General features: G+C 37.6%; 3 protein-coding genes across 8 annotated transcripts in view; 1 reads left to right on the top strand and 2 right to left on the bottom strand.

The window, feature by feature from the left end:
* LOC110170631 (LIM domain only protein 7-like) overlaps positions 1–17,934 on the bottom strand; it is a 39,162-nt gene extending 21,228 nt beyond the window's left edge. For 2 of the 5 annotated variants that reach the window (XM_055148706.1, XM_055148703.1), the window contains exons 1-5: positions 17,899–17,927; positions 17,463–17,539; positions 12,616–12,686; positions 11,079–11,148; positions 5,737–5,843 (exon numbers count right to left, since the gene is read on the bottom strand). In XM_055148706.1, coding sequence (XP_055004681.1) covers positions 5,737–5,843; positions 11,079–11,148; positions 12,616–12,686; positions 17,463–17,531 — 317 coding nt within the window. In that variant the 5' untranslated portion in view covers positions 17,532–17,539; positions 17,899–17,927. Of the gene's footprint in view, positions 1–5,736; positions 5,844–11,078; positions 11,149–12,615; positions 12,687–17,462; positions 17,540–17,898 lie in introns of all 5 variants that reach the window. The other 3 variants (XM_055148701.1, XM_055148710.1, XM_055148697.1) reach the window with 3 other exon arrangements.
* A 1,424-nt stretch (positions 17,935–19,358) lies between these two features.
* uchl3 (ubiquitin carboxyl-terminal esterase L3 (ubiquitin thiolesterase)) lies at positions 19,359–22,007 on the bottom strand. The gene is made up of 9 exons (XM_020936311.2): positions 21,897–22,007; positions 21,700–21,711; positions 21,315–21,443; positions 21,067–21,223; positions 20,423–20,508; positions 20,294–20,341; positions 20,150–20,225; positions 20,002–20,060; positions 19,359–19,923 (listed from the first exon to the last, which is right to left on the bottom strand). The coding sequence occupies exons 1-9, from the start codon at positions 21,936–21,938 to the stop codon at positions 19,840–19,842; spliced, it is 693 nt and encodes a 230-aa protein (XP_020791970.1). The 5' UTR covers positions 21,939–22,007; the 3' UTR covers positions 19,359–19,839.
* A 262-nt stretch (positions 22,008–22,269) lies between these two features.
* commd6 (COMM domain containing 6) lies at positions 22,270–24,372 on the top strand. Of its 2 annotated transcripts, XM_020936312.2 has the most exons (7): positions 22,270–22,463; positions 22,741–22,799; positions 22,900–22,965; positions 23,412–23,488; positions 23,581–23,749; positions 23,818–23,970; positions 24,169–24,372. In XM_020936312.2, exons 1-7 carry the CDS (start codon positions 22,445–22,447, stop codon positions 24,217–24,219), a joined length of 594 nt encoding a protein of 197 aa, XP_020791971.1. In that variant the 5' UTR covers positions 22,270–22,444; the 3' UTR covers positions 24,220–24,372. The 2 variants fall into 2 exon arrangements, with proteins under 2 accessions (XP_020791971.1, XP_055004705.1); XM_055148730.1 differs by lacking the exons at positions 22,270–22,463; positions 22,741–22,799 and having other exon boundaries at positions 22,916–22,965; positions 23,619–23,749.
* The last annotated feature ends 527 nt before the right edge of the window (positions 24,373–24,899 follow it).

The raw sequence follows: 24,899 nt of genomic DNA on the forward strand, positions 1-24,899 counted from the left end.
TTCCAACATCATCTTTATTTATCCAGATTTTGGGACTTGCACAGGATTTACATACAGGCTTAACTTTGTACAAGTAAATATAAATGACTGAAATGTTACTGTACAACAACAACCTAAAAATATATACACTTATTCTTGGTTTATGTACTGAGGCATTTTTGCAGCACCTTTGACCCCAGCAGTCTATAAATCACTTTTACCTGGTTTGTCTTTCTGATGGGGAAAAAAAAAAAAAAAAAAAAAAAAAAACACACCCTGAGCATAGTGTACCGTCTAAGTACTTGGTATTTTTAAAGGGGCTGTAAAATGTGATAAGTATAATATAGGATGTAAGCACAACAGTGACAGTGAGAGAAATATGAGCCTTTTCACATGGCATTGATGCATGCTAGACATTCCGGCTCTCATGCGGTAACACAAGTACAACATATGTAACAACAGCCACATGCTATGTCACCAATGCACTAGCTAAGGGTCTTAAGATGACAACAATATGACTGATTTATGTTGTACCAGTGTTAGGGCTCCAAGAAAATGTACAAATGCTCATTACAATGTATAATGGGGTGTGCAAAGGTATGAATATATTGTGATACTAAATTGCTGATCCAGTATTGTTATCATGGGTTGCTATGGTTATATTTTAGTATTTTATAGCAATTTTTTTGTTGCTTGCTTAATGAAAGGAAACTTGTTTATGCAATATACTGTTCACTGTTTTGATGATTAAAATAAATGTATTTCATAATAACTTTGCTTAAGTAGTGGTGTAACAAAGAAAAAGTATTGTTAAAATGTATTTGGTTCTTAGTGTATCTTAGAGTATCATGTACAATATATATATTTTTGCATGTATCCCTGCATCGTGAGAGCCCTAATGTATAATGTGATGATAAGTATTAAGTACTATAAATGCTATTAAGTAACAAGGCAGTGTAAATATTAAGCCCGCAAAATGCAACATTCTTTAATTTGATTTAAGACTCCGCAGTCTTTGATAAAGTATATTTTTGTATTTCTTTTAGATGGATGGTTAACATACCAGTGTATCCTGGCCCAATCCCAAGCCCAAATAAATGAAGATGGAGCCAAAAGCATATCACAGAAAAAGAATGCATGCCAAACAAATATGCAAATTCACAGTAGGCAGGGAGCTATTAGAGAAAGAGAAGGGAATCTTTTTTTTAGTTGAAGAACCAAAGCATCATTGGAATGTGTTTTGTTATTCCAACGCATTGACTGCATTTGTTTATTGATAAAATGAAACATACTCTGTAATCCTTATCAACACAGAGTCAAATAACATAGAAAAATAGCTCTCCAAAAGGCACAGTACTAATGATGGAAACTCAAATCGACATTTACCAACTTGGCATCACAAATTTATGGGCTCCATAAAAGAGGCGGGAGAAATATCTTGTGTGGCTTGGAGCTGAAGATTATAGCAGTGGTAACTTTAAAAAGGTCCAAAGAATTACCACAGCCGCTCCCATAACACTCATTTATTTCAGTTGCACTAGATGAATAGGAGAGCAGATAAAAGCCCTATTTGCTGCCTTGGGACTACAGGGACGCTATGTTAAATCAGCTGAGTTCCCTTATGATTATGTGTCATGACAGGTCTAAGACAAATTATCAAATCATCACGCTGAACTACAAAGTGGATTTCATATATAAAGAAAGACATTGTTTCTCAAGTGATGACCGATGATGAAGGAAGCATTTGATCCAAGCTAGCCTTGCCTTGACAAATTAGCAGGTTGCTCTCATCACACTGACAAATGATTTCACCCATACAACCTCGACTCAACCTCAAATTATTGTCTGTACCAAACAAACATTAACACTTACGCAATATTATAAACAGTGTATACAGCCTTAAATATAGTAGCATTACAGTGGCTTAAAGTATTTTCTATTGAGTCTGCAGTGATGGTTGGGTGTCTTTGTCAAGACACTGTCGACTGGAGCATCAAGAACAATTATTCAAACCTAGCCTGTAATAACATTGTGCCACCTTTGTACACTTAAGACAATGACATGAATTAAAAAAACAAAGCCTTGAAATGAATGGGTGTGTTTCAAAATGTAAGCCATGCATACCTCTTCAGTGATGTCTACTTGCCTGGGTACATTTTCCCACATAGGATATCCTTTAAAAGTATTCTCTCATTAAACGCGCCACACACCCAGGCGCCTCCAGATACCAGTTTGGTTGTGTGCGTGAAAAGGATTGGCCTGGCATCATTGTGTCATAATATTAGAGACAGTGCGACCTCTGTGGACACAGGGTGAGGCTGGTGCTTCTCTTTCTCCCCACCAGCGAAACAACTATAGAACTTGTGTTGTCTATACAGAGCCATTCAATGTTATTACACATGTGACAGAACAGCACATGCAATAGGTTTTATTCATTAAAATCAGCTGATTAGTAGGAAAGATTCAGTTGCTTACACCAGTTCCACTACAGTTTCTATTACGCTACTAAACTTTTTTAGTATTTTACTAGTAACATGAAATATAAATTAAATATAGAATGTACAGACTTCTTTCCCATTCTGTCATGGGTTTTAATAGGTTCAGTTTCTTTTGGTGGATCTAAATGATTTGGATATAAAAAAAGAAAAGAAAAGAAAGACACCTACGCCAAAATAAGCAAAATACTGAAAGTGATTGGACTTTACATTCTTTAAACCACACCTTGAAGCTTACAAATATGTGGCACTTTTACGTGTACTACTGGTGTGTCCTCTTAAATGTTTCAAGCTGTTCTGGGTGTCAAATATTATATAACTATAATTATATGGTTATTGCTCCCTCTCTATCAATAGTCCTTTGATGGTCCTTCACATTCCTCATGTTTTAAGAGGCGTGAGCACTTTCTCTTTTCCAGTTTGGACAGCACTTGCCTTCGTCAATAATTTGCTTAATCAAATGAGAGAGACTTTGAACCCCTCTCAGCAGGGGACATGTCTCAATAGGTAGAGGCTTAGCTAATAGAGGTTAATAAATTATCAATAAAATGTGTATTCACATTGACACCGAATGCTTTTCCTAACAGCTGATACAGAAATATATTAAATTTATTTTCTACTGTGACCTGCTGCACCTCTCTCAGGTGCACAGGTCATAATACAGCAAAGCTCTAAATGTATGTAGGGACCAGAAAGACACAGGGTATAGGACATAAATGGTTTCAAAGCTAAAGAGTACATATATTTGTGAGACACTGTACAGATGTCGTACTTAAGTAGCTACATTACAGGAGTGGGCAAAAAGGAGTCATGTGTCTCAGCCAGTGACAGTAATGCCACTCCAAAGCAGCTGACACAATCTAAAACAATGTATTATATAATAATACTCTATTGTGTACATAGGATTATGGGTTCAGCAGTCAGTGTGGTGGCCAACTATGCTTTGAGGCACTGATAAATTGGAGATGGAGTTTTATACTTAGCGGTCAAGTGTAAATATTGACTGTCATCAGGAGACTGCCAGTGTGTCCATATGGCACTGAAGAGGTCCAGAGGAAGTGATTTCAAATGTTAATGGCACAGTTTAAAATGTCGTGACTCATTTAGAGCCCTCTATTTCCTTGGCAGCTGCTCTGAGCTTGATCAGTCCAAAGTATTTAAAGATGATTCAGATTCTTTTAGTTTGGTTTCACCTACAACAATTAGAGATTCTTATCAGTCTTACAGCAGTTTGTCATGCACTGTGATGATTTTGATGTACGATTTATTTGGCACTGATAAGATATTTATATGAAATGCGATTTCACAAGAGAAGGAAGGACAATGTTTTCAGATGGTGAGTCTATTACTGCAAAGCTCAAAGGTCAGTACAGATGTCCAATAACCTTTTATGGCTTTCCTGGATACACACAACAGACACATTTAGTGTTCATATTTTCAACATTATATTTCCAGAAAATGCTTTACAAATCTTGAATGAAGTGAAAGTGTCAGTACTGGTTATGGTGGTTCTGAGGAAATGTGTTTCCTAAATGTGTTTAGCTTTAACTTAATCTTTGTATCAAAGCTTTGTTTTTAGAGGTGGAAACAAAAGTAGAGCAGAACATATTAATATACAAGGAAGATTGTATAGACTACAACTTCACAGCACACACAAGCACATAGCTGAAACAGAACACAGAAGAGCTGAGCACAGCACCTGTCAGACAGGGTTTAAGGGAGTGGAGCCTGGACACACACCAGGGGCAAAGACAGCTGATAGACAACTTTCTCTAGCTCTGTTTTACTCTGAAACTCATTTGCCTATAGCTCTGAGCTGCAGCAGAATAAACTAGGCATTGGTCATTGGTTTTTCCTATAGGTAAAAAGTTTCCAGCCAACTTAAATATTTGAAAAAACTACAACTACAAAAAAACTACAAATCCCAAAAAAATAATCCTTGACAGGGTTGGGTTAAGGTCATGCACATACAGATGCAGAGCTGAAAAACACATGTCACTAATAAAAGAACTCCTAATGTTAGTCCTGATCCTGGGCCAGCCAACGTGATCCCTGTAAGGCTAAAAATAAGAAAAAGGAACGACCCCTTCTGACCAAACTGCTGCACACAGGCGCCTATGTATAGAGTATAGATAGTTAGATGCATTAGATCATAGATTAAAATTTAACATGAAATTAATCTTGATACTGATTCATAGATAAATAGATTTGCATATTTTAAATACCAATTATCTGATTTTCAAATGAACCTGTATCAGCTACAAAACTGATAACAATATTGTGTAAAGAGATATAACTGATTATGCATTATAAAAAGGACAATCTTCAAATTTATGACAGTGATTCAGCCATTTTGTGAACGCTGTATCACAGAGCAATAGAAGGCTAGAAGAGAGAGTTTCATAACAATAGATTTGTTTAAATTGGTTTCATGTTCCAGTAAATGTACATGACAGACATTAGATGTGTATAGGTGTGTTTGAGGCATAGGCTATACTGTTTGCGCTTGTAGCAGAAAAGAAGCTCTTAGATCATGGAAAAAATATGACAACAAATTATAAGATTTCTTTCCAAATTTGCCAGCAGTAATTTAATAACTACACATTCATTAATAACGTATGCAGGGATAGCAATACTACATTTTAAATAGTATCTGTCTTTTATATATTCATAAAGTTTTTATGTTTTATCAGGCTTTTTTATTCCAGGTCTAATGCCACAGAGCATTATAATAGTGCCCTGGGCTGTACCTGCAGGAAGTACACCTGTCTAAAACCGAACAGGTCATTCAACATACCACGTGTACTTTGCTGCCTTAGGAACAAACAAAAACGAAACATTATATTATGCTTACGGTGTCTTATTTTTAATCACTAAGATTTGACATGTGTCTATAATGATTTAAAACACCCTGGAGAAACAATCAAAACATGTAACATCCTGTAGCCCCAAATCCTGGTGACGTGCAGGTTTTTGGTGTGACAGTATTTGTTGTTCTTGGATCATAAATAGATTATGCAGCTTGTAAACAGGTGCTTACACACACACACAGAACTTGAAATAGCCCTGACCTTTTCCTTTTACCTCATGGTCAGCTTTCCTCACATGGGGGAACATGTGTCTACTACATACTATATGTATAATGTCAAAGTACATCAATGCATTACAGTCCATTAACAAATTCACAATTGGGTACCGGTGAGGAACCTGAAGCACTCCTGTATGTGTAAATGACTGTGAAGCTATAAGGCTGTGGACTTACTTGACAGTAACTCTTGTAGATAGGTCCTGCAGATCACCGGGATGAAAGAGTTGTGCTTCTTTTAGTCCAAGTTTGCCGCAGGCTCTGAGGAAGACGTTCAGGTTATCCTGTACAGAAATCAGAAAAAGGATGAGGGCTGCTGGACTTTAGAGGAATGAAATAATAATCACTCTTCAATTCCCTGACAGGAACATAGCCCTCAAGTCATTGCTTTCAAAGTTCATATCACCCGAGCACAGGGACGGACAGGGAGGAGCTGTGTGCAGCAAATAAAGAGCTACCAAGGGCTGAACACACACAAACACACATGTGGGGGGTGTGGGAGGGCCAGGCTGACAGACAGCAGCAGGACTACCTGTGGGCAGGGCTATGGTGGGGACAAAGTTAAAACCAGGAAGGATGACATCACAGCCCTGCAATAAGTCCTGCCTCAAAGAGCATGCGACGCATGCGAGAATAACACAAGAGCACACTGCCAGTCTGCCTACTGCAGACTCTTTCTTATCACACCCTGAAACTGTCCCCTCCCTACTGCCAAGCCCTTTACTCGAGAATACCTGTGGAATCTATGGGGTGGTGAAGTATTTTGGAGACATTTGGTTGCTATGAAACATGAGGTCTGGTGACAGAAGTGGACAAATATTTCCCTGAAGCAACCTTATGAAGAGGGAGGTGTGGAGGGACAACTTAACCTCATGAATGTCAATCATTAAATATTGTATAAATTCTGTTATTGAGTTAATATTCAAATTGAGAAACCATGTGAGTCACAAAGCAAAAACACATATCTTAAGAAATCTACCATACAATGCACAGAGCCAGTAGAGTTATGAGTTTTCAGATGTAATCTCTTATTTGTAAGGCTTCATTTCCCACAAGATTAGCCTGCTCAAAAGTCTCTCATTTAATGACACATGGTTTAACGTGGACTACCATGATTAAGGGGTAAGCTCGCTCTATATTTAAATTCCCTACATGCTTATTAGCAAATAGTATGGGGGTGACGACCTCTCTGTACAGGTTCCCTGCAGCTAACGGCTCTGCGTGCCCATAAACAGAGCTTTAGACTGCCCTGAGGCCCCCCGCGGGTTAAAGTTCAATCCCATTTTTGTTACAAGCAGATTTTCTCCAATATGTCCTGCATTACAATATGTTCCCCAAATCTCTGCTATGGTTATTGTCCCACAAATGTAAAATCAGTCAATTAATGAAGCACCATAAAATAAACTCTAAATATATATAAATATTTTTTAAAAATCTAAGACCCAACCTTTTTTGTCCCTGATGTTGATACCACATGCTATACCTTGCAACATCATGCAATAAACTAATTATCAAGATAGTATTATTACTAACTTGATAATAGATGTGATCATTATAATGTACAGAAGTGTAAATGCAAATAAATAAAATAAATTTTGTTTAATGCAATGGGTTAATTCATTCACTATGTATAACCTTCCTAAATTGCATTTATATTCTTTGTTACCACAAATAAAGTGATAATAATTAGATCATAATGTATTATAGAGAAAAAAAATCTGTGCTGCATTTTGTGTGACAATGTGTATTCTGCACACATAACATAAAGAGATAATACTGTTGATGCTTTCTGTCATTATAATCTGGGAAAATATGCTGTGCTCCTCCATTAGCTTCTTATCCTGTCATAAACATTGAAGACCCCAACTTTACTTCAAGACTTCAAGAACAGAAAGGTGTCTCTTAGGACTGCCTGTCATGGTCCAACAAGCTCATTTTTCCACATGGTTGCACTGTGGCCTCTCTATTTCAGTCACCATGTTCTAAATGGTACATTACAATTACCCCAAAGTGACCCTGGCCAGTGTCTAAAACAGAAAGAAAAGCCATAGTTAAAATATCTTGCAACGCACTCAAAATCCTCAAGGAATAGATTTTTCAGATTAAGTTGAGATTAAGCCTTGGCTGAAAAGTTTCACATTATGTCATAAAACTTATCAACTTCCTAAAACCATGTATTCTTATTGTGTGCACCTCTCCAAAGATCTGACAAGTGCTATGACCTGATGATATTTCCTGGAGTTTTCAGAGATGTAGTTTAGAAAATGTCAAATCCAGTGATAACATGCTCTCAAAAATGCAAAAAATTGGGGCCATGGACCTGGGGCCATGAAAATGTTGATCTAGTCCTACAAATACCTCAGAGAAGTTGGTGCTGTGGGAACACACAGAACTGTGTCAATTACAGTGTTTTTACAGTGCAGTCATCATTAAGTCTGGCTCTTGTGTGTCAGGCCTAAAATCAGGGCAGATGTTGATGTATCTAACCTGATCCCACTTGTGTGCAGTGAGTGTACCCCACAATCAGATGTCATCAGATGGCAGAGGAGTGTGCGGTCCTCATGGGAAACATAGCTGTGGACACGAAGGAAACCGGAGAACAGACACACCAGTGCAGCCAGCGTTGCAAAATATTCCACAAAAACAAAACTGCCCACTTTCACCATCTCTTGTATATACACAGCTTGCACTTGAGACGAATGTCAAGAGTAAACAACTCGTATTTCTTATTTATTTATTAATTTTTTTTACAAATCTTAAAAATTATTTCTTAGCCATCCAATTATGTGCATTTATACCGATGTATTTTCACAACAGTCACAACAATTATAACTGAATAAATGTTAAATGTTTATACCATGGAACATTAGTCAAAGCAATAACATCTCTATGGAAAATCATTAGGCAAATCAAAGCAAACAGAACTGCAAATGATATGGTAAACACGTATAGAGCTTTATATTGCCAAAAAATGCCGATATATTGTTGTTTGCATTGTGAAATATTGTAGCATGTAATACCATGCTATCAATGGGGCGATTCCAAATGGGGCGAATCCTAATAGGGTGAGAGTGCAGGGTAGGTTTGTCCCTTTAAAGTGCCCATATTACGTATTTTTTGCTGACAGGGGCGGACTGGGACCAAAAAACGGCCCTGAAGTTCCCCCCCACCATTTGGCCCACATTGTCATGGGGTAATACAAGAGGTGCTCCACTGTGTTTTTAAACTCCATACACCCTCACTAGAATCATTTGCATGTTTTCAATCCTAGAATTGCCAATCTCTACTGAACAAAAGGTAACTGCTAACTTGAAAACTACCACTTCATGACATCACAAGGTGTAACAGAGCATTTTGAGCTTTGGAGATGTAGACAGAGTAATAATGCAGGATTACGTTTTTGATGAGGTAACAACATTATAACATGACTAAAAGCTCACAAGAGCCAATTTCGTGTAATATGGGACCTTTAACCACAAACTTCACAAACAAATACCCTTAACTCTTTGTATATTTCTCCCACATACTCTGTGACAATTACAACCCATGAGGGCATTTTCCCACATTTTTCTGCACCAAAGCCAATAACACATCTGATGCAAAGGTTATTTCACAGTATGAGGTGGAGGCCCTCTTGAAGACTAAACGTGACACTATTTACAGGGAAAAAAGAGCCCAAACAATGTTAACAAGCCTACCTGATTACTATAGGAGGATGATTATGCTTGCAGTGGGGAGAGTGTGAGTAATGTTTGTTTGGAGTACTTTTCTCTGTGCGGTTGGCAGTAACTGATAGCTAGAGGCCAACCGGGAGCTTTCACATTTGCTGGAGAATTCATGATGGAGAGGTTTAAAGTCTGGAAGTAACACACCAGTGCTACTGATGTAAGAGATACTTGAGCTCATTATCTCCGCAGGTGCCCCAGACAGTCATGCTAGTCATTATTCCAATACAAACACGGAGGAATTTTGTATTTGTTGTTTACATAGCCTATGTTAAAGTGCCAGTCTGTCTCAAGATCGCTCAAATTGTCTTCTTGCAAAACATTGTAAGTACTTAAGCCTATCCATGGGTTTTGCTTAACTAGACAGACTAGACATTCAATTATACAAGAGTGCTTTGTGAGAGATGAGTTAAAGTGGATATTTCAACCTTCTATCTTAACTGGGCAAAACCCAAGATAAAGCTTCCTATTATGATTTTCATGTATTTGTTTAGTTGCAATTATTATAACTATTGCTACCACTAGTGGAAGTAGCAGCAATTACTACATTTTACTGGCAAATACAGCATCAACAAATACTTAAAGGTGCACTATGTAACTTTTCTGTCCAGCACCTAGTGGTTTCCATGGAGATATGCTAAGGAGAATGCTTACAAATACTGCAAACAGTATGGCAGTAAACATGCTTATTATTTAATTATAGGTGTTTTTAACAATAAAACAATACCTTGTATTCTAATATGCATTCTACACCTCTCCTCAAATCAGACCTGTAAATTGGCTTGGTGCTTATTGCCTTGCCATGCAAATAGATAAGTTTAATATCATACTGTAAAAACCTTCCAGGCAAAGCAACAACATCTCCATGGAGACATACCCTCCGTCCAGAAAGTTACATAGTGAGTCAGACATAAAGAGAACTTGGGACGACATGGCTGGGCATCTTGCCTTGTGCACCCTTGTGATGGAAAAAGTTTATCTTCCTCTATCTAACTGACTAAAACTCCCAGACAAATTTGTCCTGTCACTACAACATTTTCCTCTGACTTCAAAGTGTCATATTTTGGGAGCACTCACATGTGGTGAGTGGCCTTTCAAGTTGCTCTATGTCCACTGAACCTATTAGTGTAGATGAATATAAGCAGTGACAAGAGGCAGAGGAGAAGACCTTTATGTCATTGAGAGTTCAACCACAGCAGTCTCAGAGTCAGCAGCAATTGCTTAAACTATAGCACAGCTTCTCAGTACATGGACTAACAAGTACTTAACTGAACTCCTACTGTTAGAAATAGCATTATTAAGTTTTTCAGTACACATTCACTTACATCAAATTGATTTTGATACTAAAAGGAGACATGGTACCAATTGTCATAAACCAATGGCAGCAAAAATAATAGGCAAGAGAATTACAACAACATAAAAATGTTGGTAGTTTGTTTAATGTTACCATGTGGTCTATATTGGTTCTAAGATAGATCAAGACAATTGTAAAATTAGAAAGTCAAATTTTGTCCTATTAATGTTATTTGTTTCAGTACTAATATTGCTCAAATGAGTATCTAGTTTTGACACTAGTTTTAGTCACTAGTGTTATGATAATTATTAATATACCACTCTTACTATTGCTAATACATATTACTACTAGCTGCTGCTACTACTACTTAATATGTACAGTAAAATATGTACCTAATCTTATAGTTTACTTTAAAAATGTATGTATTACTATTATTATTTTAATATTTAATAACAATAAATGTAAAGTACAAAGGACAGAAGTATATTGGAAAAACTTACCAGTCCAGCGATAGGTGTGGGCAGCCTGTTCACCCTCCTGATGGTCCCTGGTTTGATGCTGTTGATCAGACTGTAAAAAAGCAGCATGCAAGTGAAAACTGTGAGACATTGGTTAGACTTGTTCCTCTGTTGAGGACTGGACAAAATAAGGGTCAATGTGTGTGTTGTGTGTTTAGGACTTTGTTTAATGGCAGCCACCTGGCTTCAGTTTAGTAAATGGCCACTTCTGCACCCCCATGTAAATACACATCATCTCCTACACTTTCCCATTGAAGCCAGTCACAAGCCAGTCAGAAACCTGGTCAAAAAGGGTAATAGATTTGGATGCTACCATAAAAGGTGAAAGTCTTATAGTCTGCTATTGCTATAATTTAAACTGTTTCAACAATTACAGCCTATTACGCAAGAAAAACCGTAACCACAAAACAATATTACCTTTATATCTAATAATACAACAGGGTTACTAGCAGTCTAAAATAACCAAACAAATGACTAATCAAAAAAGTAAAGTTAAAGTTAAAGTACAATAAAAGTATGTATTAATAAAGTAATTAACATATTTTAATGAGTAAATATATAATTACCAGTTCCAAATTTAAATATCATTCCAACTTGTTTACATGGCAGCGGGAGGAAGTAGGATGGAAGAAAGAAGGTCAAAACACAACATCAGCACTGGTCAAAATTAGTATTTTTGAGTCTGAAGTGCTTTCTCAGCAGACAGACTGGGTGTGATAGAACAAGGTCACTCATTTAGCACCAAAACAATAGAGGACCACTGTGATTGTATCAAACAACATATGCGGCAAGCTAAGTAGGATGTAATCATATGTGCAGCAACCCCCTCCAAACATTCCTTCACAAGCTCTTAGAGATAACAACAAAACAATGGTGATGGAGGCCGGGGTCCTAGGTGAAAGCGATTTAATCTCCGCCTTCCTCTTCCTCACACTGACAAAACAAGGACAGCTATTGGAGTCAAAAATGTCGTTGTAGTTCACGGAAAGCAAACACTATAGTCAGGCTCAAATCAGCAGATCAGGACTCTTTGAACCATGGCCAGAAGAGGTTGGAGGATTCTGCATGGGCTGTTGCTAATTACAGTGTCCTGCTGAGTCAAAGCAAATCACCTAGACATCTTCATCCTCCACTTGCACCCACATAAACATGCATAAGTGAAGGCAAATGCAAATATTATAACATGTACTTGAAATGATCCTCCAAAGTGAAGATCAGTAACTATCTTCAAACCAGTGAGAAAATACAGTGGGAGGTTTTCCATTGACTACACTGCTTTTCATAGCACTCATAAATCCAAGATGGCACTGTGCCCCATCTACAAATCTGTAACATCTGTCAACCAGGCAATACAAGTCATGTAGAAATAGATTATACCATAAAATTAAACAAAAGCAGACCTCATGCAACTGAAAGTGGAAAGACTTGAATAGTATTACAATATGACAAGAAGACATGGAAAACATCAGAAACATAAGTATGCTCCTGTTTTGAATGACTTAAAAAGCGATCTACTTACTCACACAACAGCACGCCGTTCTCAAGTGCTGATCGGAAGTCACTGCTCCCAAATTTTTTCTTGGTTACTGCCTGGAAAACAGAATAAAAACAGTGAGCCAAAGTTGCATGCACGCCTGGATGAGGAGAGAGGGTGGGTGCATTTGTGAGTGTGCGTGTGGGGTGGAGAGCTGGGAAAAGAAAGGTAGGATGTTGAGAACAGTTGGAGAGGAAGTTAGAGGTATTTCCTTCTTAAGTCTTACAGTGTCTCTGGGTCATGGTTGAAGGATTGTTCTAAAGGTATTCCATAAGAGAGAAACTGCAATGGTCCCCTGTTAATGCTAAAAGGTCCCGGTAAACTGTTCTAAAACGGCTCTGAAGCCAAGCAGCCCAAAGCCACAAGGCTCTGGGAGCATCTGGATGACTGGAGGAGCACAGCACTGGGTTATAGCCTCATGCCTTTCCCATGATCTCAAACCACCAAGACTCATTATGTGAACAAGAAGAGTACAGCCCAACTAGCACTAAGACTAAACCATAGGAGTTAGACCTGCTCTGGTCTTGTATAGATTTTAAACCAGATGCTGAGATGCCTTTCCTTATGAAGAATTTCAAAATTTATTGATTGAAAATTCTGATTATAGATGTTACAAAAGATATATTTGTAAGAATAATTACCTGAATACCTGATTTATATAATGTTATTTCTTTTCATGCCACATTAAATTACATTTGGTTTCATAAATTTATTTTTTACATTGATTACATAGTGAAATGGTAATCTATTGTACAGTGAATGAATGGAATACACCCTTTTCTGTCATTGTGAAAGCATAACATTGTGCAGTTTCTTCTCACAACATTCGGAAAACTATGATTTCACAATGTGAAATCCCGATTCCTGACATAAATCTTCATTTGGACTTGTCTTCATTTGGACTTGCATTAAATGGCATGTCATCCTAATGGTAAATTACTGTTTGTGACTAAGTTTCCAGGTATAATCTAGTTTAATACATTAGGTATTAGTAATATGAATCCATTTAGTCACTGCATAATTACACATGCACATGCCTCACTATTCATAATATTACAAAGGCTAGGACAGCTGGCTCTAGTTGCATGCACACTGTGTAGAACCAAAACAAGTTGAACAAGTCACACCATCCCTTTGGGTCAGACGTGCCCTGTTCCAGGGCTTTTGTCCTTTTGCTTTTATAGATAGTTCAAAAGAATAGACCTTTTTATCATGCTTGAGTCAAGCCTATCATTACATGGATTAAAAGTGAGTGATAGACAGCTCAAGTAATTTACAACTTTTAAGACAGCCACAGTAACTTGAGCTGAAAATACCTGAGATTCCAGATGAAATATAAACACAATTTGAGTTTCGCCACACTTGGGTCTGTGCATGGAATATTAAAATAGCAAAAAGTGAATGTGTAAGTAAATTCTTGCTTTATCTTTGTAAAATATACCAACATACTTCTTCCGTCAATAATAGAATCATAACCACCAGGCAGTGAAAACAAACCGCAAAGATATGCATGCAAAGGCTCACTGATGCAGAGCAAACAAACTTGACAGCACAAAGTTGGCATAAGAAATCCTGACCCCTACTGTTAAAAGTTAGTGGGACAACAACAGATAGTGACAGATAACACAAGTGGTCACTGTAGAACAGACAACAGGGTTAGGAGAGAGAAAAGGGCATAGCTCAATGTACAGAAAAACTAAGCATTAGATCTCAGGGCATTTACTGGTTCTATCTCTACATTGTATAAATTCTGAAAATACAGTACATCTGGACATGAGCTGCTTTCAGACTCATAGTTTGAGCTCAGTTTAGTTCTGAGGTAGGCTCCTGCTCTAGCTCTGGTCTACTCTAGCAAGTCTAGACTAAGGGTGTGTTCACAATTGTCCTGGTTTTGTTTTTTGTTTAGTCCTAATATAGACTTGGTTCTAATCCTGGTTTAGTCCTCGTCTAGACCAGGTTTAGGCTTAATTTAGTAACAGTTTTTGTGCACACACTAGGGCTCAAAAATTTTTAAGAACTATATTCACTTTCCACAACAGAATGCAGTTCTTTATATTTGATTGATGCTTTTTGACAGGAAAGCATGTTCGAGTAGTCTGAATTTGATTCCACACTGCAGAGGCCATGGGTTCACTGTATCATATGCTTTTCCAAAAGTTAAGCCACAACCTCACTTTACCTCTCAATGGTAAAAATATGCTAAAAAGTAAACACTCAAAATTAAATCCCCTACAAATGCTATAAGTGGTGTGATCTTTTGAATCTGCAGGGTGGGTCCAGCAGCAGTGAGTGAATATTTTCCTTCTTCACTCGTCATTATTAGAGGCATAACTCCCAGTCCACTGAGCTCTCTCTCCAGTGGATCCCGTCATGTGGAATAATGGCTCTAATCTGCTACAACACACAGCAACTTTGATTTAACAAACGATTTAAGGCATGGCCAAAGGTTTCAAAAACAGCTTGCCTTCCTGCTCACATCCTCTACTCAAGAATGCCATACAGTAGAAGAGGAAGTCAGCTTTGTGATAACTTTATCTCATGCATCAAAACAGTAGTTAGATACATTTACATGCCACACTAGTAGCTCAAACAAAAATTAGGGTTAACAACAAACATACGGTAGTTTAAACTAAGTTAATGTTTTAACTTTTATTATCTGATTCTGGTATCGACATTCTCCGTTTCAGTTCCTTCAACACGCATTTCTCTCAGAAAACCATAGCTCAATCCTCCGTAATGAAAATAAATAGAGTTATATTCCACAAAAAACAGAAGATGTTTGGGTTGAAAAGCCAGTGAAGCCATTGTGGGAAGCCAAAAACTATTTTATATAAACACAATCTATATCCAAAAGCAGCTTTAAAAGTGCTGATCTAGTAGAATACTGGTTTGAAACAGCACCTTAGTGTCCGTGACAAAGTTATTGTTTATTCATGCAGTGCATCGAGGCAAATCAGTATTCAAGGTTTGTGCGGATGCAGCCCTCTGTTAATTGTTCCAAAAATTCTTTGTTCCTTCTTTACAGGAGTATGGGTCATCAGAGTGCAAATGGGACAATGTCCAAATCATTTCTAGATCTAACTCTGGAAAAAGCTCTGCAGAGAAGCCACTAGAGCTGACACCATCATTGTAATAGAACAACGTCAACATGCAACAACAAGTGAAAGGCAGTGTGAGGTCCGGCCTCACGTGAGTACATCTGAATGTAGGGGACCTAATTTCTGTAATTGCTGCCTGCCAAAACATTAAAAGAAACAGAATAGGGCCTATGATGAGGTGACTAATGATCAGCTGAGCAACACAGTGGGCCAGGTCATAGAGGACATCTCATATATAGATCTACAAGTCCTGGAAATATGGCTGCACAACATTGTGTAATATAATAATAACACAAAATAATCATGGACATCTAGAACATACAAAACAATACAACCCTGCTACTTGTTTCTCACAGATGCTGTCATTCAATTGACAAGGGCCTCCATTATTGTGGCAGAGCACTGTGGTTTGTATGACACAGTGGCCTGGACTGACAGCAGGCCAACTTTTTAAGGGTCTGCTACTCTTACAGCCATGGCAGCTAATGCAGGAATGTGTCCATGTGACAGACTCCAGACCATTTAGTCCAGTTTTTTAAGCACCCCACCAACCTGGTTGCACACATGCCTCTGTTTAAAGTGCTATAAAGCCCGACAGCTTGTTAATCATTCAGTGGCACCGACCAGCAGCCATAACACTTTCTTTTGAAGGAATGGTGTTAACCTCATGCCAGAAGTCACTCTTTGATTGCTATTGTACTGCCCGCGTATGCCACTGCTGTTAAATAATAAATCCCTTGTTAAGACTCTCTTGTACAACCTGGTCAGCCCCCTCCCACTTTAGCCTCACCTAATCTGCCCACCCCTGATCGGAAAGATCATGCCTACAGTGGACCACCAGCCCAAGTCACTACAATGGGCCAGTGTGCAAAAGTGTGAGACTCTGATGTCACATCAAAAGTATTCAGGTCCACTCTCATGAAATTAGAACAATATTTGTTTAGTTACAGTCCCTGCACCATCTCTCAAATGTCTGCAGCCTCATACTGTGGAGTGTAGAACACATGAAAACCACATTCTTAAGAGTTTACAAGGGAAACAAGTACTTCAGGTGTGCTGTTATATAAAAAAAATACTGAGAGCCATTTAACTATACAACTAGTATAATAACTATAGCCTAAAGTAACAGTCACTGTCTTCTGTTGTATTATTGTTTCCTATCAGAAAACACCTTCAATCAAGATAAAGGCTACATAGCACTATTCAAAATGAGTTAAACTATTGCAAAGGTTTTGAGGAAACTGAACACATGAAAAGTTACATATAGAACAAATTAATACATTTAATTACAATATTTTGTGTATAATCTTCATAACCTAAAAAAACAGCTAAGTAATAGACAGAGCAGCTGAACAGGTTTAGGCAAGATCTAACATGGGAAACAGGGTAGCATAAAAATTCATGAATGATGGAAAGGTCAAATGCATGTAGGGCTAGTCTACTGAGGAGACTAAAAATGACCTAACCACAAATCATGCCTGAAATTCCTTGATTATAGTGTGTACAGGTGAAGTCAAGGGTGACATGCCTGTGTGCATCTCTTAGTCTGAGTTTGTTTTCCTGAGGGCGTAGAGCTGAGAAAAAGATTATCAGCTTTCCTTCAGAGGGGCAAGAAAAACTCTACATTATGGCTAAATACCTTTCTGTAAGACTTCTCAGCAGTGTAAACTCTAATAAATCTGGTGAACCTTAATCAATAAAAGTAATTAAGATAAATTTATAAAGTCTTCTTACCTCTATCCATCTCTGCGCCTCCAAGTAGGCTTCTTCGAAGCTGACCGTGGACTGCTCACGCCACTCCATCACAAAAACTGTTTTGTCCACAGTGAGGGTCCAGTCAGTGGCATAAATAGATCCAGTTCATACAAGAACGGCGAAGCACCAACACAATGGACACACGGAACACGGATCAAGTCAACAAAACTACAGGTGAACAGGTATAACAAGCTAACAGGTCTTTAGAGATGCTCGTGAGTAAACCTACACTAATGGTTTCTGTAAGACAAAATGATTTCTCTTGCATCACATTGCACGCTCCTGTGCCTAGCCTACCTGAGTTTTCATCCGACACGCCTGTGTTATTGCTGCTTTGTAGCTTAATCACCAGCTGCTGGGTCTCCACCTAGTCTGGGATCACATTCACACACTAAAGTCAAGAAACACGGCTCACCTTAGCGCTCAGAGCTGAGAGAAGGCGGCAGGAACAGACGGGATTGTCCTTTCATAAAGTTTGCGGCTTTGGCGGGGGCAGTGGAAAGGGTGGGGGGTTCACAAGAGGGTCCAGAGACCAACCACAGCTCCTTTGTGCAGGCATCTTCCAGGTGAATAATCTATGTTCCTTGTTTCGGGTATTATAGTAATATTGAACTATCGAAACGCATCTTGGAGGGAGAATGAAAGGCACCTGTGCAGTTTGTTACAGCCTGACACAAAAAGTAACTACGGAACTGCAGACAGAAATCTTAGATCTCCAGGCAATAAGCGACTTCAGGTTACTCTTTCATACAGCTCCACCTAGTGGGTACTCTGCGGTAGTGCAACGTTTTCTCTGATAGCAACCTATAAGGCAGAGGTGTCCAAACTTTTTTCACCGAGGAAATCTAAATGTATTCGAAGCGGAGGACCACAGATGTGTGGTCATTAGAGTTAGTCGTTCAGAATGGTGCTATTACAGAGCCACTGTAGCTTTAATAAGGCTTGGGACATTAGGTTTTTCCTATGATCAGTTGGCCATTTCAGCAGGATTCTTGAGGACCAACAAAAAATGCTCAGAGGCAGGCCATAGTTTGTACACTGCTAGTTTACGGTCAGTGGATTGTACATAGGCTATAAGATATATTAATGGAAAAGAGATCTCGTGAGAGAAGGAACAAAAACTTTGTGCAGAGGGCATTTAGAAAACACAATATCAACACAGCAGTGGAACCGTACAGAAAAATCAGGCGATTACTCGTCCACTCAAAAGATAATAGATTTTTTTTTTTTTTAGAATCGGAGCATAAATGTAATGTCATTTACTAAATACCCTGCATGTCCTGGATTAAAACATACATTGGGGAAACAGGGAGGGCATTCAGTTCATGAAAAAAGGAACATAGGACAGAATGCGAGAATGAAATAGCGAAGATATGCACACAATAAACAAACACAAAGCAGAAAAGGAAGAACACAAATCAGCCATTTCTGACCACTGTAAAAAAGAGAAACACATAATGGACTGGGACGGAGCAAACATCATCGCTGGATTAGATAGGTAATTGAAATACGGGACTATAAACCAGGACAAGGGGGCTTTTTTGCTCTCACACACCTGGAATACTGTCCTGAGGAAGTCAGACTGCAGATGGCGCTATCATCCTGCCTCCACCGGGAGGAAGACAACGCCAAAATCTGAATAAATTAGCAGACCAGACATCATGCAACATCATGTGACCACTGAGTAAGACCGTAAGTGAGCAGTCAAAACAGGAATGAAAACAAACTCTCGGTCTGAAAAAAAAAAAAATCCTAATAACATAAACTTTGTTCTATCTAGTTATTAATACATGTTCAGTATCCATTTCCCAAAACTTAGTTAACAGTATTTTCACTACACACAATAGCAATATGTTCACAATGTAATAAAAGTCATTAGAAGAAATCTGGTTTATTTGACTGAATTACAAAATGTAGGCACATCCCTGAAAAATAGATACATTAACCAATTGTCAATTTGACTCCTTCATGAGACATTTGATCATCTTATTCTTGTTATAATACTGTCACCATACACAAGTGCATTTGTATTTTTGTTTTAAAAATAGTTACTCACATATACAAGGTGACAATCCAAGAAAATGCAACATTTCCCATGAAGCAAAACAAGTTAGTGCAGTATAGCGAATTTGAACACATCACTCTGTATACAACAATCCTCAAATGTCTTGAGTGTTTTTAATCTAACAACTCATCCAAAGCAACTATTATCTTAAAAGGATGTCGTCATATCACACTAAACCCTTGCACTAATCAGTTTCTTTTTGAAGAGAGGTAAGAGCTGATCTAGTGAGCACTTGAGAATGTTTGGCAGTTTCCTTTTTTGATTTCACACATCTAAAAAAAAGTCAACACTTTAATCTTTGCTTAGGGCGATAATGGTGAAACAAACTTCATCCGGGTCTCGAGCCATGAAGATTTTACAAACATCTACTGCATCCTTTAAAAAAAAAAAATCCAAAATATATAAGTGGATTATTAAAACAAATACGTTTCTTTATTTTATAGCATACTTTACCTCAAGGAAAGTTTCCTCTGTAGTGTTTCCATGCACGATAGGAAAAGGCTTACGACCATCTATGACAAAGACATAGAAGCATGAAGTTTGATTGGACAGAAAATATTGAAAACAAATTAATAACTGTAAACTTGAAGAGGCTAATTACCCAATTCATAAAGCTGTCCTCCCACATTAACAAAAGCTATGAAATGCAAATTGACTCGTTCATCAGCGCTTGGTGCCTGACAAAGTGAAAAAGAAAATGTTTTCATACAGTATATTTAAGGAATAAACTCAAAAACCTACAAACCTCAGTCTGTCCTTCTTGAGCACTTGATTCATGTGTAACACGTATACTCTGCAAACCATTCATATATTTGTAAAATAAAACAATAAAAGGATTAAGGATATTGTTACTATAAAATTATATATTCAATACCTCATCCTTCTCAAGGAATGCAGCCTTTTTCTCAGGGTTCATTTTAGAGGTATTCTCAATAAATTTCTTGAGCGGGGAATCAGGCTCTTGAAGAAAAACACACAAACACAATTAACAAAAGAAGAGTTAATAACATGACATGTATTTTATAGCCAGGGTCTCTATCATTTTTCACCAAAAGAGCTATTCTAAAACACATATTACACACAAACACACAGATTAATCATCAACTTTAACTTTTTGTTGCAACAGCAGTCAATTTGTTGCAGGGCTGATGCATCAACAAAAAGAAGAATTTTATTTGCATTAACATTTACCTAAACGAATGTAATAACCAACCATTTGTTTGTATCATTCCTTTATAATAAACATTTAAATTTCAGTAATGGTAAATTTTATTTCCAATGCAAGAATATTTGATTATGTCTGTTGACTTGAAACATACACATTATTATGTATCGCAATTGGTTAATCAAAATGTAGTAATATTTTTGCTGAATTGCTAAAGGCTCTGGGGAGTTGAGTGATAAGGGATGAAGAGCTGCTCCCCAGGCACAGATGGGAGATCCATGCTGGACAATATATCTGAATTAGATGGAATGGCTTCAACAATATAATTATATACAACACAAATATCTGGTTACCAAACTCCAGATGTTTCAAGTTGTTAGCCACGGCATGGATGATTCCTATTGTTCCACAGGCATTTCCAATTGTTTGTTTAATAAAGTAGACATCGGGGGAGATGTCTTGTTTCCCATTTTTCAGCCTTGCTTCCTCTTCTTCCTTGAATGTCTCATACTGCACAAAAAAGAAAATTACAGTGAAACAGAGTGGGACATCAATACAAATGATACGGGTAAATATACTAGTGTACAGGATTTGAACATACCTTGTCTGTAATGGGGAAGAGAAGGAGCACTGCACACACTGGTCTTGGTACCATGTTAAGAAGCTCTGGATCTAAACCATAAACGTCTCCAAACTGCCAAGTTGGTTTCATCCCCAAACGGTAAAGAAACTGTATTTTGGAATAAGAGGCCAGCAGGATATGCAAACATAGGTTCATATGCCCATGATGAATGTTTAAGGCATTCTCCAAAAATGCTCAGGAGCTTGCAGCATGCATTATAGTTTTAAATAAATTAACACAGGCCTACAGTTAGGTTTTTTGTGATTAAAAGAAAAATATGACAAAACAAATCAATCGTTTAGCTCGTTGTTATGCCTACTCTGTTTCAATATAATATCATATTTCATGATCCATAAAAACTCACCGTGGTCATGACCTGAAAAGACACAAAAAGAAAATGTAAGGTTAAATTTCTGCATGAATAGTCACTTGTCTTCAGCTTTTGTTCTCAATTAGCCATTTATGACAGTTAGCTCCTGTTAGCCCTCTCATGTTCATAGAAATCATGCTGATGAATGAATTAGTGAACATCGAGATTTGACAAAAGGTAAACCTACTTACTTCTGGATTTGATTCAAGTGGCAACCAACGTGGAGAGTCCATTTTGAGTGATACTGTAGTGTGGATAATTTGTGAACAAATGTGAGCTAAGAGAGCTTTCACCAGTCTGTTTGACAGCTGGAAACCGCTTCCGCATTGGGACAGCGCAAGATTGCAGCGCAGGGGGAAACAGTTTACATGAACCCAAACAAGACACTTTGCATGGGTTATACAAATAAAATAATATATGAATGTCGATCAAAATGTTATGAAACGTGTACGAGTAATAAACATTTTGGTAATTAATGTTTGTATTAAACTGTAAGTCCACGTAAATTACAGTTACACAGATACAGCAGTGTGGGATAGTGGACTGTTCCAGGGGCCAGGGCGTAATCCTTTCTGCTTCACGTTTTCACAAGTGCTGCTCTTTATGAGACATTTCGAAAACAATATTCACAATTAACTTCTAGTCATAATATTGGGACCCGGAGGAACGTTGCAAGTCATAATATTGTAATTTTTCCCATAACAACACACCACAAGAGGGCTCTCTCATCTGGAGAAATATGCCTGCGGCAGAGTTAGGTAGGCTAATAGTTCAACTTCAACACACAGCTCCTTTCACATGATTTATTTGTAACTGTTAAATCAGAACAGGTTTTTTTTTCAGTCTTTGCAGTTCATCTGTTTTCTCTTTGATTCGCATTTGCTAGCGCCACTCCAGACCATAAAATAACCCTATAGCTAGCATTGCTGTTAGCATTGTTGTTCGACAGACTGGAGGAGGAGAGAGCATCATTTATCTTTCCATTGATGATTCTTGTTATTACATGTGTCGAGTTTTCTCTTTCTTATGTTTCAGCTTCGAATAAGGTTGTGGACGTCATTAGTAGATTACCACCTGATACATTTTCTGAAATAGTGAGACTTTTTTTGTCTTACAAATATTTCTGCAGAAATTAAATGAATTAAATTTACTTGATTAACTTTATTATGAATTATTGTTTTTCATTATTTACAGTGTTTGCACATTCTGACCTACCTGTGTGGACAGTCCGCTGGAGTTGATTCAGCTGTACTATCTAATGTCAGTATTTTATTTAATTTTTTTTCTTTTCTTAGTAGTTAATAAAGGTGCTTTGTGTAACTTTTCTGGTGGAGGGTCTGTCTCCATGTAGATGTTATAGCTTATATCTGAAATGTTTCACAGTATGACCTTTGTATTTTTATGGAGACAAAACCAGGCCAAGTTACAGGTCAGATCTGTGGAGAGGCAACCCTGCTGACAGAATGGCTGTTTTTCTAGGTATTTTTGACCTATAAAACCACCCGTAATTGAACAAATGTAAGGTAGAGTTGTTTAATATCATGGTGTGGAACATTGACATATCTGTAGAAACAAGCAAGTGACAGACCTGCAGGCAAAAAGTTACATAGTGCACCTTTAAGATTTAAGATTTAGGAAATAGGTCTGTGAACTCTTCTTTTTTTCTTGAATGGATCTGATCTTTGTTATTGTTCTCCCGAAAAAAGGAACTGTCAAATGCCGGTACCTCACTTAACCTTGAGGATTTACAGAGTATTACAAGATGTGTTTTATTAACATTCAGGTATACAGCGCATTGCAATCAATGACACAAATTATATTTTATAAGTTTTATGAATATAAATACCTTTAGTGAATCTATATCTGTATGGACAGACATGCTGGAAAACACAACCTCTCTGCTGATGATTTAGTGTCAAAGTTGGAAGAAGATGGGAGCAGGTGGGCCAAACCCTTTCTTCAAGTGATACATAAGTTATGGAGTGAACATAGTGCAGAAGTCCAGCTACAACAAGAAGCTAAAGAGATGCTCAGCATTGGCCAGGTACTTTTAATTGCATTCTTAAATGTTGACCTTCATTACCATATTTGTGTGATGCTTTGCGTTTGCAGTTAGTTGACATGCAGTGGAAACTTGGCATGGCCGTGAGCTCAGACACCTGTAGATCACTAAACTCTCCGTATGTGATGGTAATGTTGAAGGTGGCTGATCCCTCTGGTCAGATATGTCAGAAGTCTTTTGAAATGACTATCCCACAATTCCAGGTTTGTATAAATTGTAAAGAAATTATTTGAGTGCTCAAAATATTTATTCCACAAATTGAAGTAAACATGACCTTTCCTAGTTTGGTGGATGATGCTTTGATTGCATGTTTCCTGTTCTACTGCTGTTCTTTAATGTTATATAGCAATACTGCAATTTTCAAACAGTGAGAAAATTAAAGGTTATCTTATCTTTTTCAGAACCTGCACACTCATTTTAAGGATATTGCAGCAGTAATGGAAACTGTTTGATATAATTCAGTATATATTTTTCACATTTCTCAGTTTGTATCGTCTTTGTAAATAAGTGTTTGTTATTTTATGGTGGCTCACAATCGAATCAATTGAAGCAATTCTAATACCTTTTGTGAGATACATTGCTACTAAATAAACAAATGCTCTTGATTATTGAATTATTTATTATGTTGTTATTGTGATATAAAGTAATCATATTTACAGAGCATGACTACAGCATTTCAAACTATGGCTTATTGAGGCATATTAACTAAAACTTGAATAAAGTTAAATAATCCTCATTTCATGTAAGACTGCAGTGTCTATAATTTCAGTGCTAGTGACACAATTCTTCATACGAGTTAAATATAGAACAGCATGTGTTTTAGCCAATGAGTGAGCTCTAGAAATCTAGAAATTACGACGCAGTGCATAAAATCCTTAAAACAGCCAAAGTGCATGTCAATATAATTACTATAGGCCTACAGATATAGGGTACATTTAACTGATATTAAATGAAGTAATTTGTAGTATTTGATGACGCCATTAAGAACCTGTCCTGCGCAAAACCTAAACTCGTGGAACAACTTTGGTAATAGAGGCAAAAAAAAAAAACACTTCAGTTTGGGTTACACTGGGTGGGGTGGAACCTCCCTGTCACGTTTCACATGCTTCTGTTCTGCGCCCAGCCCATTCCT

This window comes from Boleophthalmus pectinirostris, unplaced genomic scaffold (assembly GCF_026225935.1).
Source record: "Boleophthalmus pectinirostris isolate CB_2022bp ecotype Guang Dong unplaced genomic scaffold, ASM2622593v1 HiC_scaffold_1, whole genome shotgun sequence".
NCBI lineage: Eukaryota > Metazoa > Chordata > Actinopteri > Gobiiformes > Gobiidae > Boleophthalmus > Boleophthalmus pectinirostris.

Bases quoted from the DNA above. Each gene is read 5' to 3' on its own strand.
- uchl3 (XM_020936311.2), bottom strand. From the start codon at position 21,938: ATGGACTCTCCACGTTGGTTGCCACTTGAATCAAATCCAGAA. The intron at 21,224-21,314 runs GTATGTTCAAAT...TTTTTTGTGCAG, and splicing joins TCTTCCCCATTACAGACAAG to TATGAGACATTCAAGGAAGA. The intron at 20,342-20,422 runs GTATTGAATATA...AATGGTTTGCAG, and splicing joins CATTCCTTGAGAAGGATGAG to AGTATACGTGTTACACATGA.
- commd6 (XM_020936312.2), top strand. The intron at 22,966-23,411 runs GTCAGTATTTTA...TCCCGAAAAAAG, and splicing joins ATTCAGCTGTACTATCTAAT to GAACTGTCAAATGCCGGTAC. The intron at 23,971-24,168 runs GTTTGTATAAAT...TATCTTTTTCAG, and splicing joins TGACTATCCCACAATTCCAG to AACCTGCACACTCATTTTAA.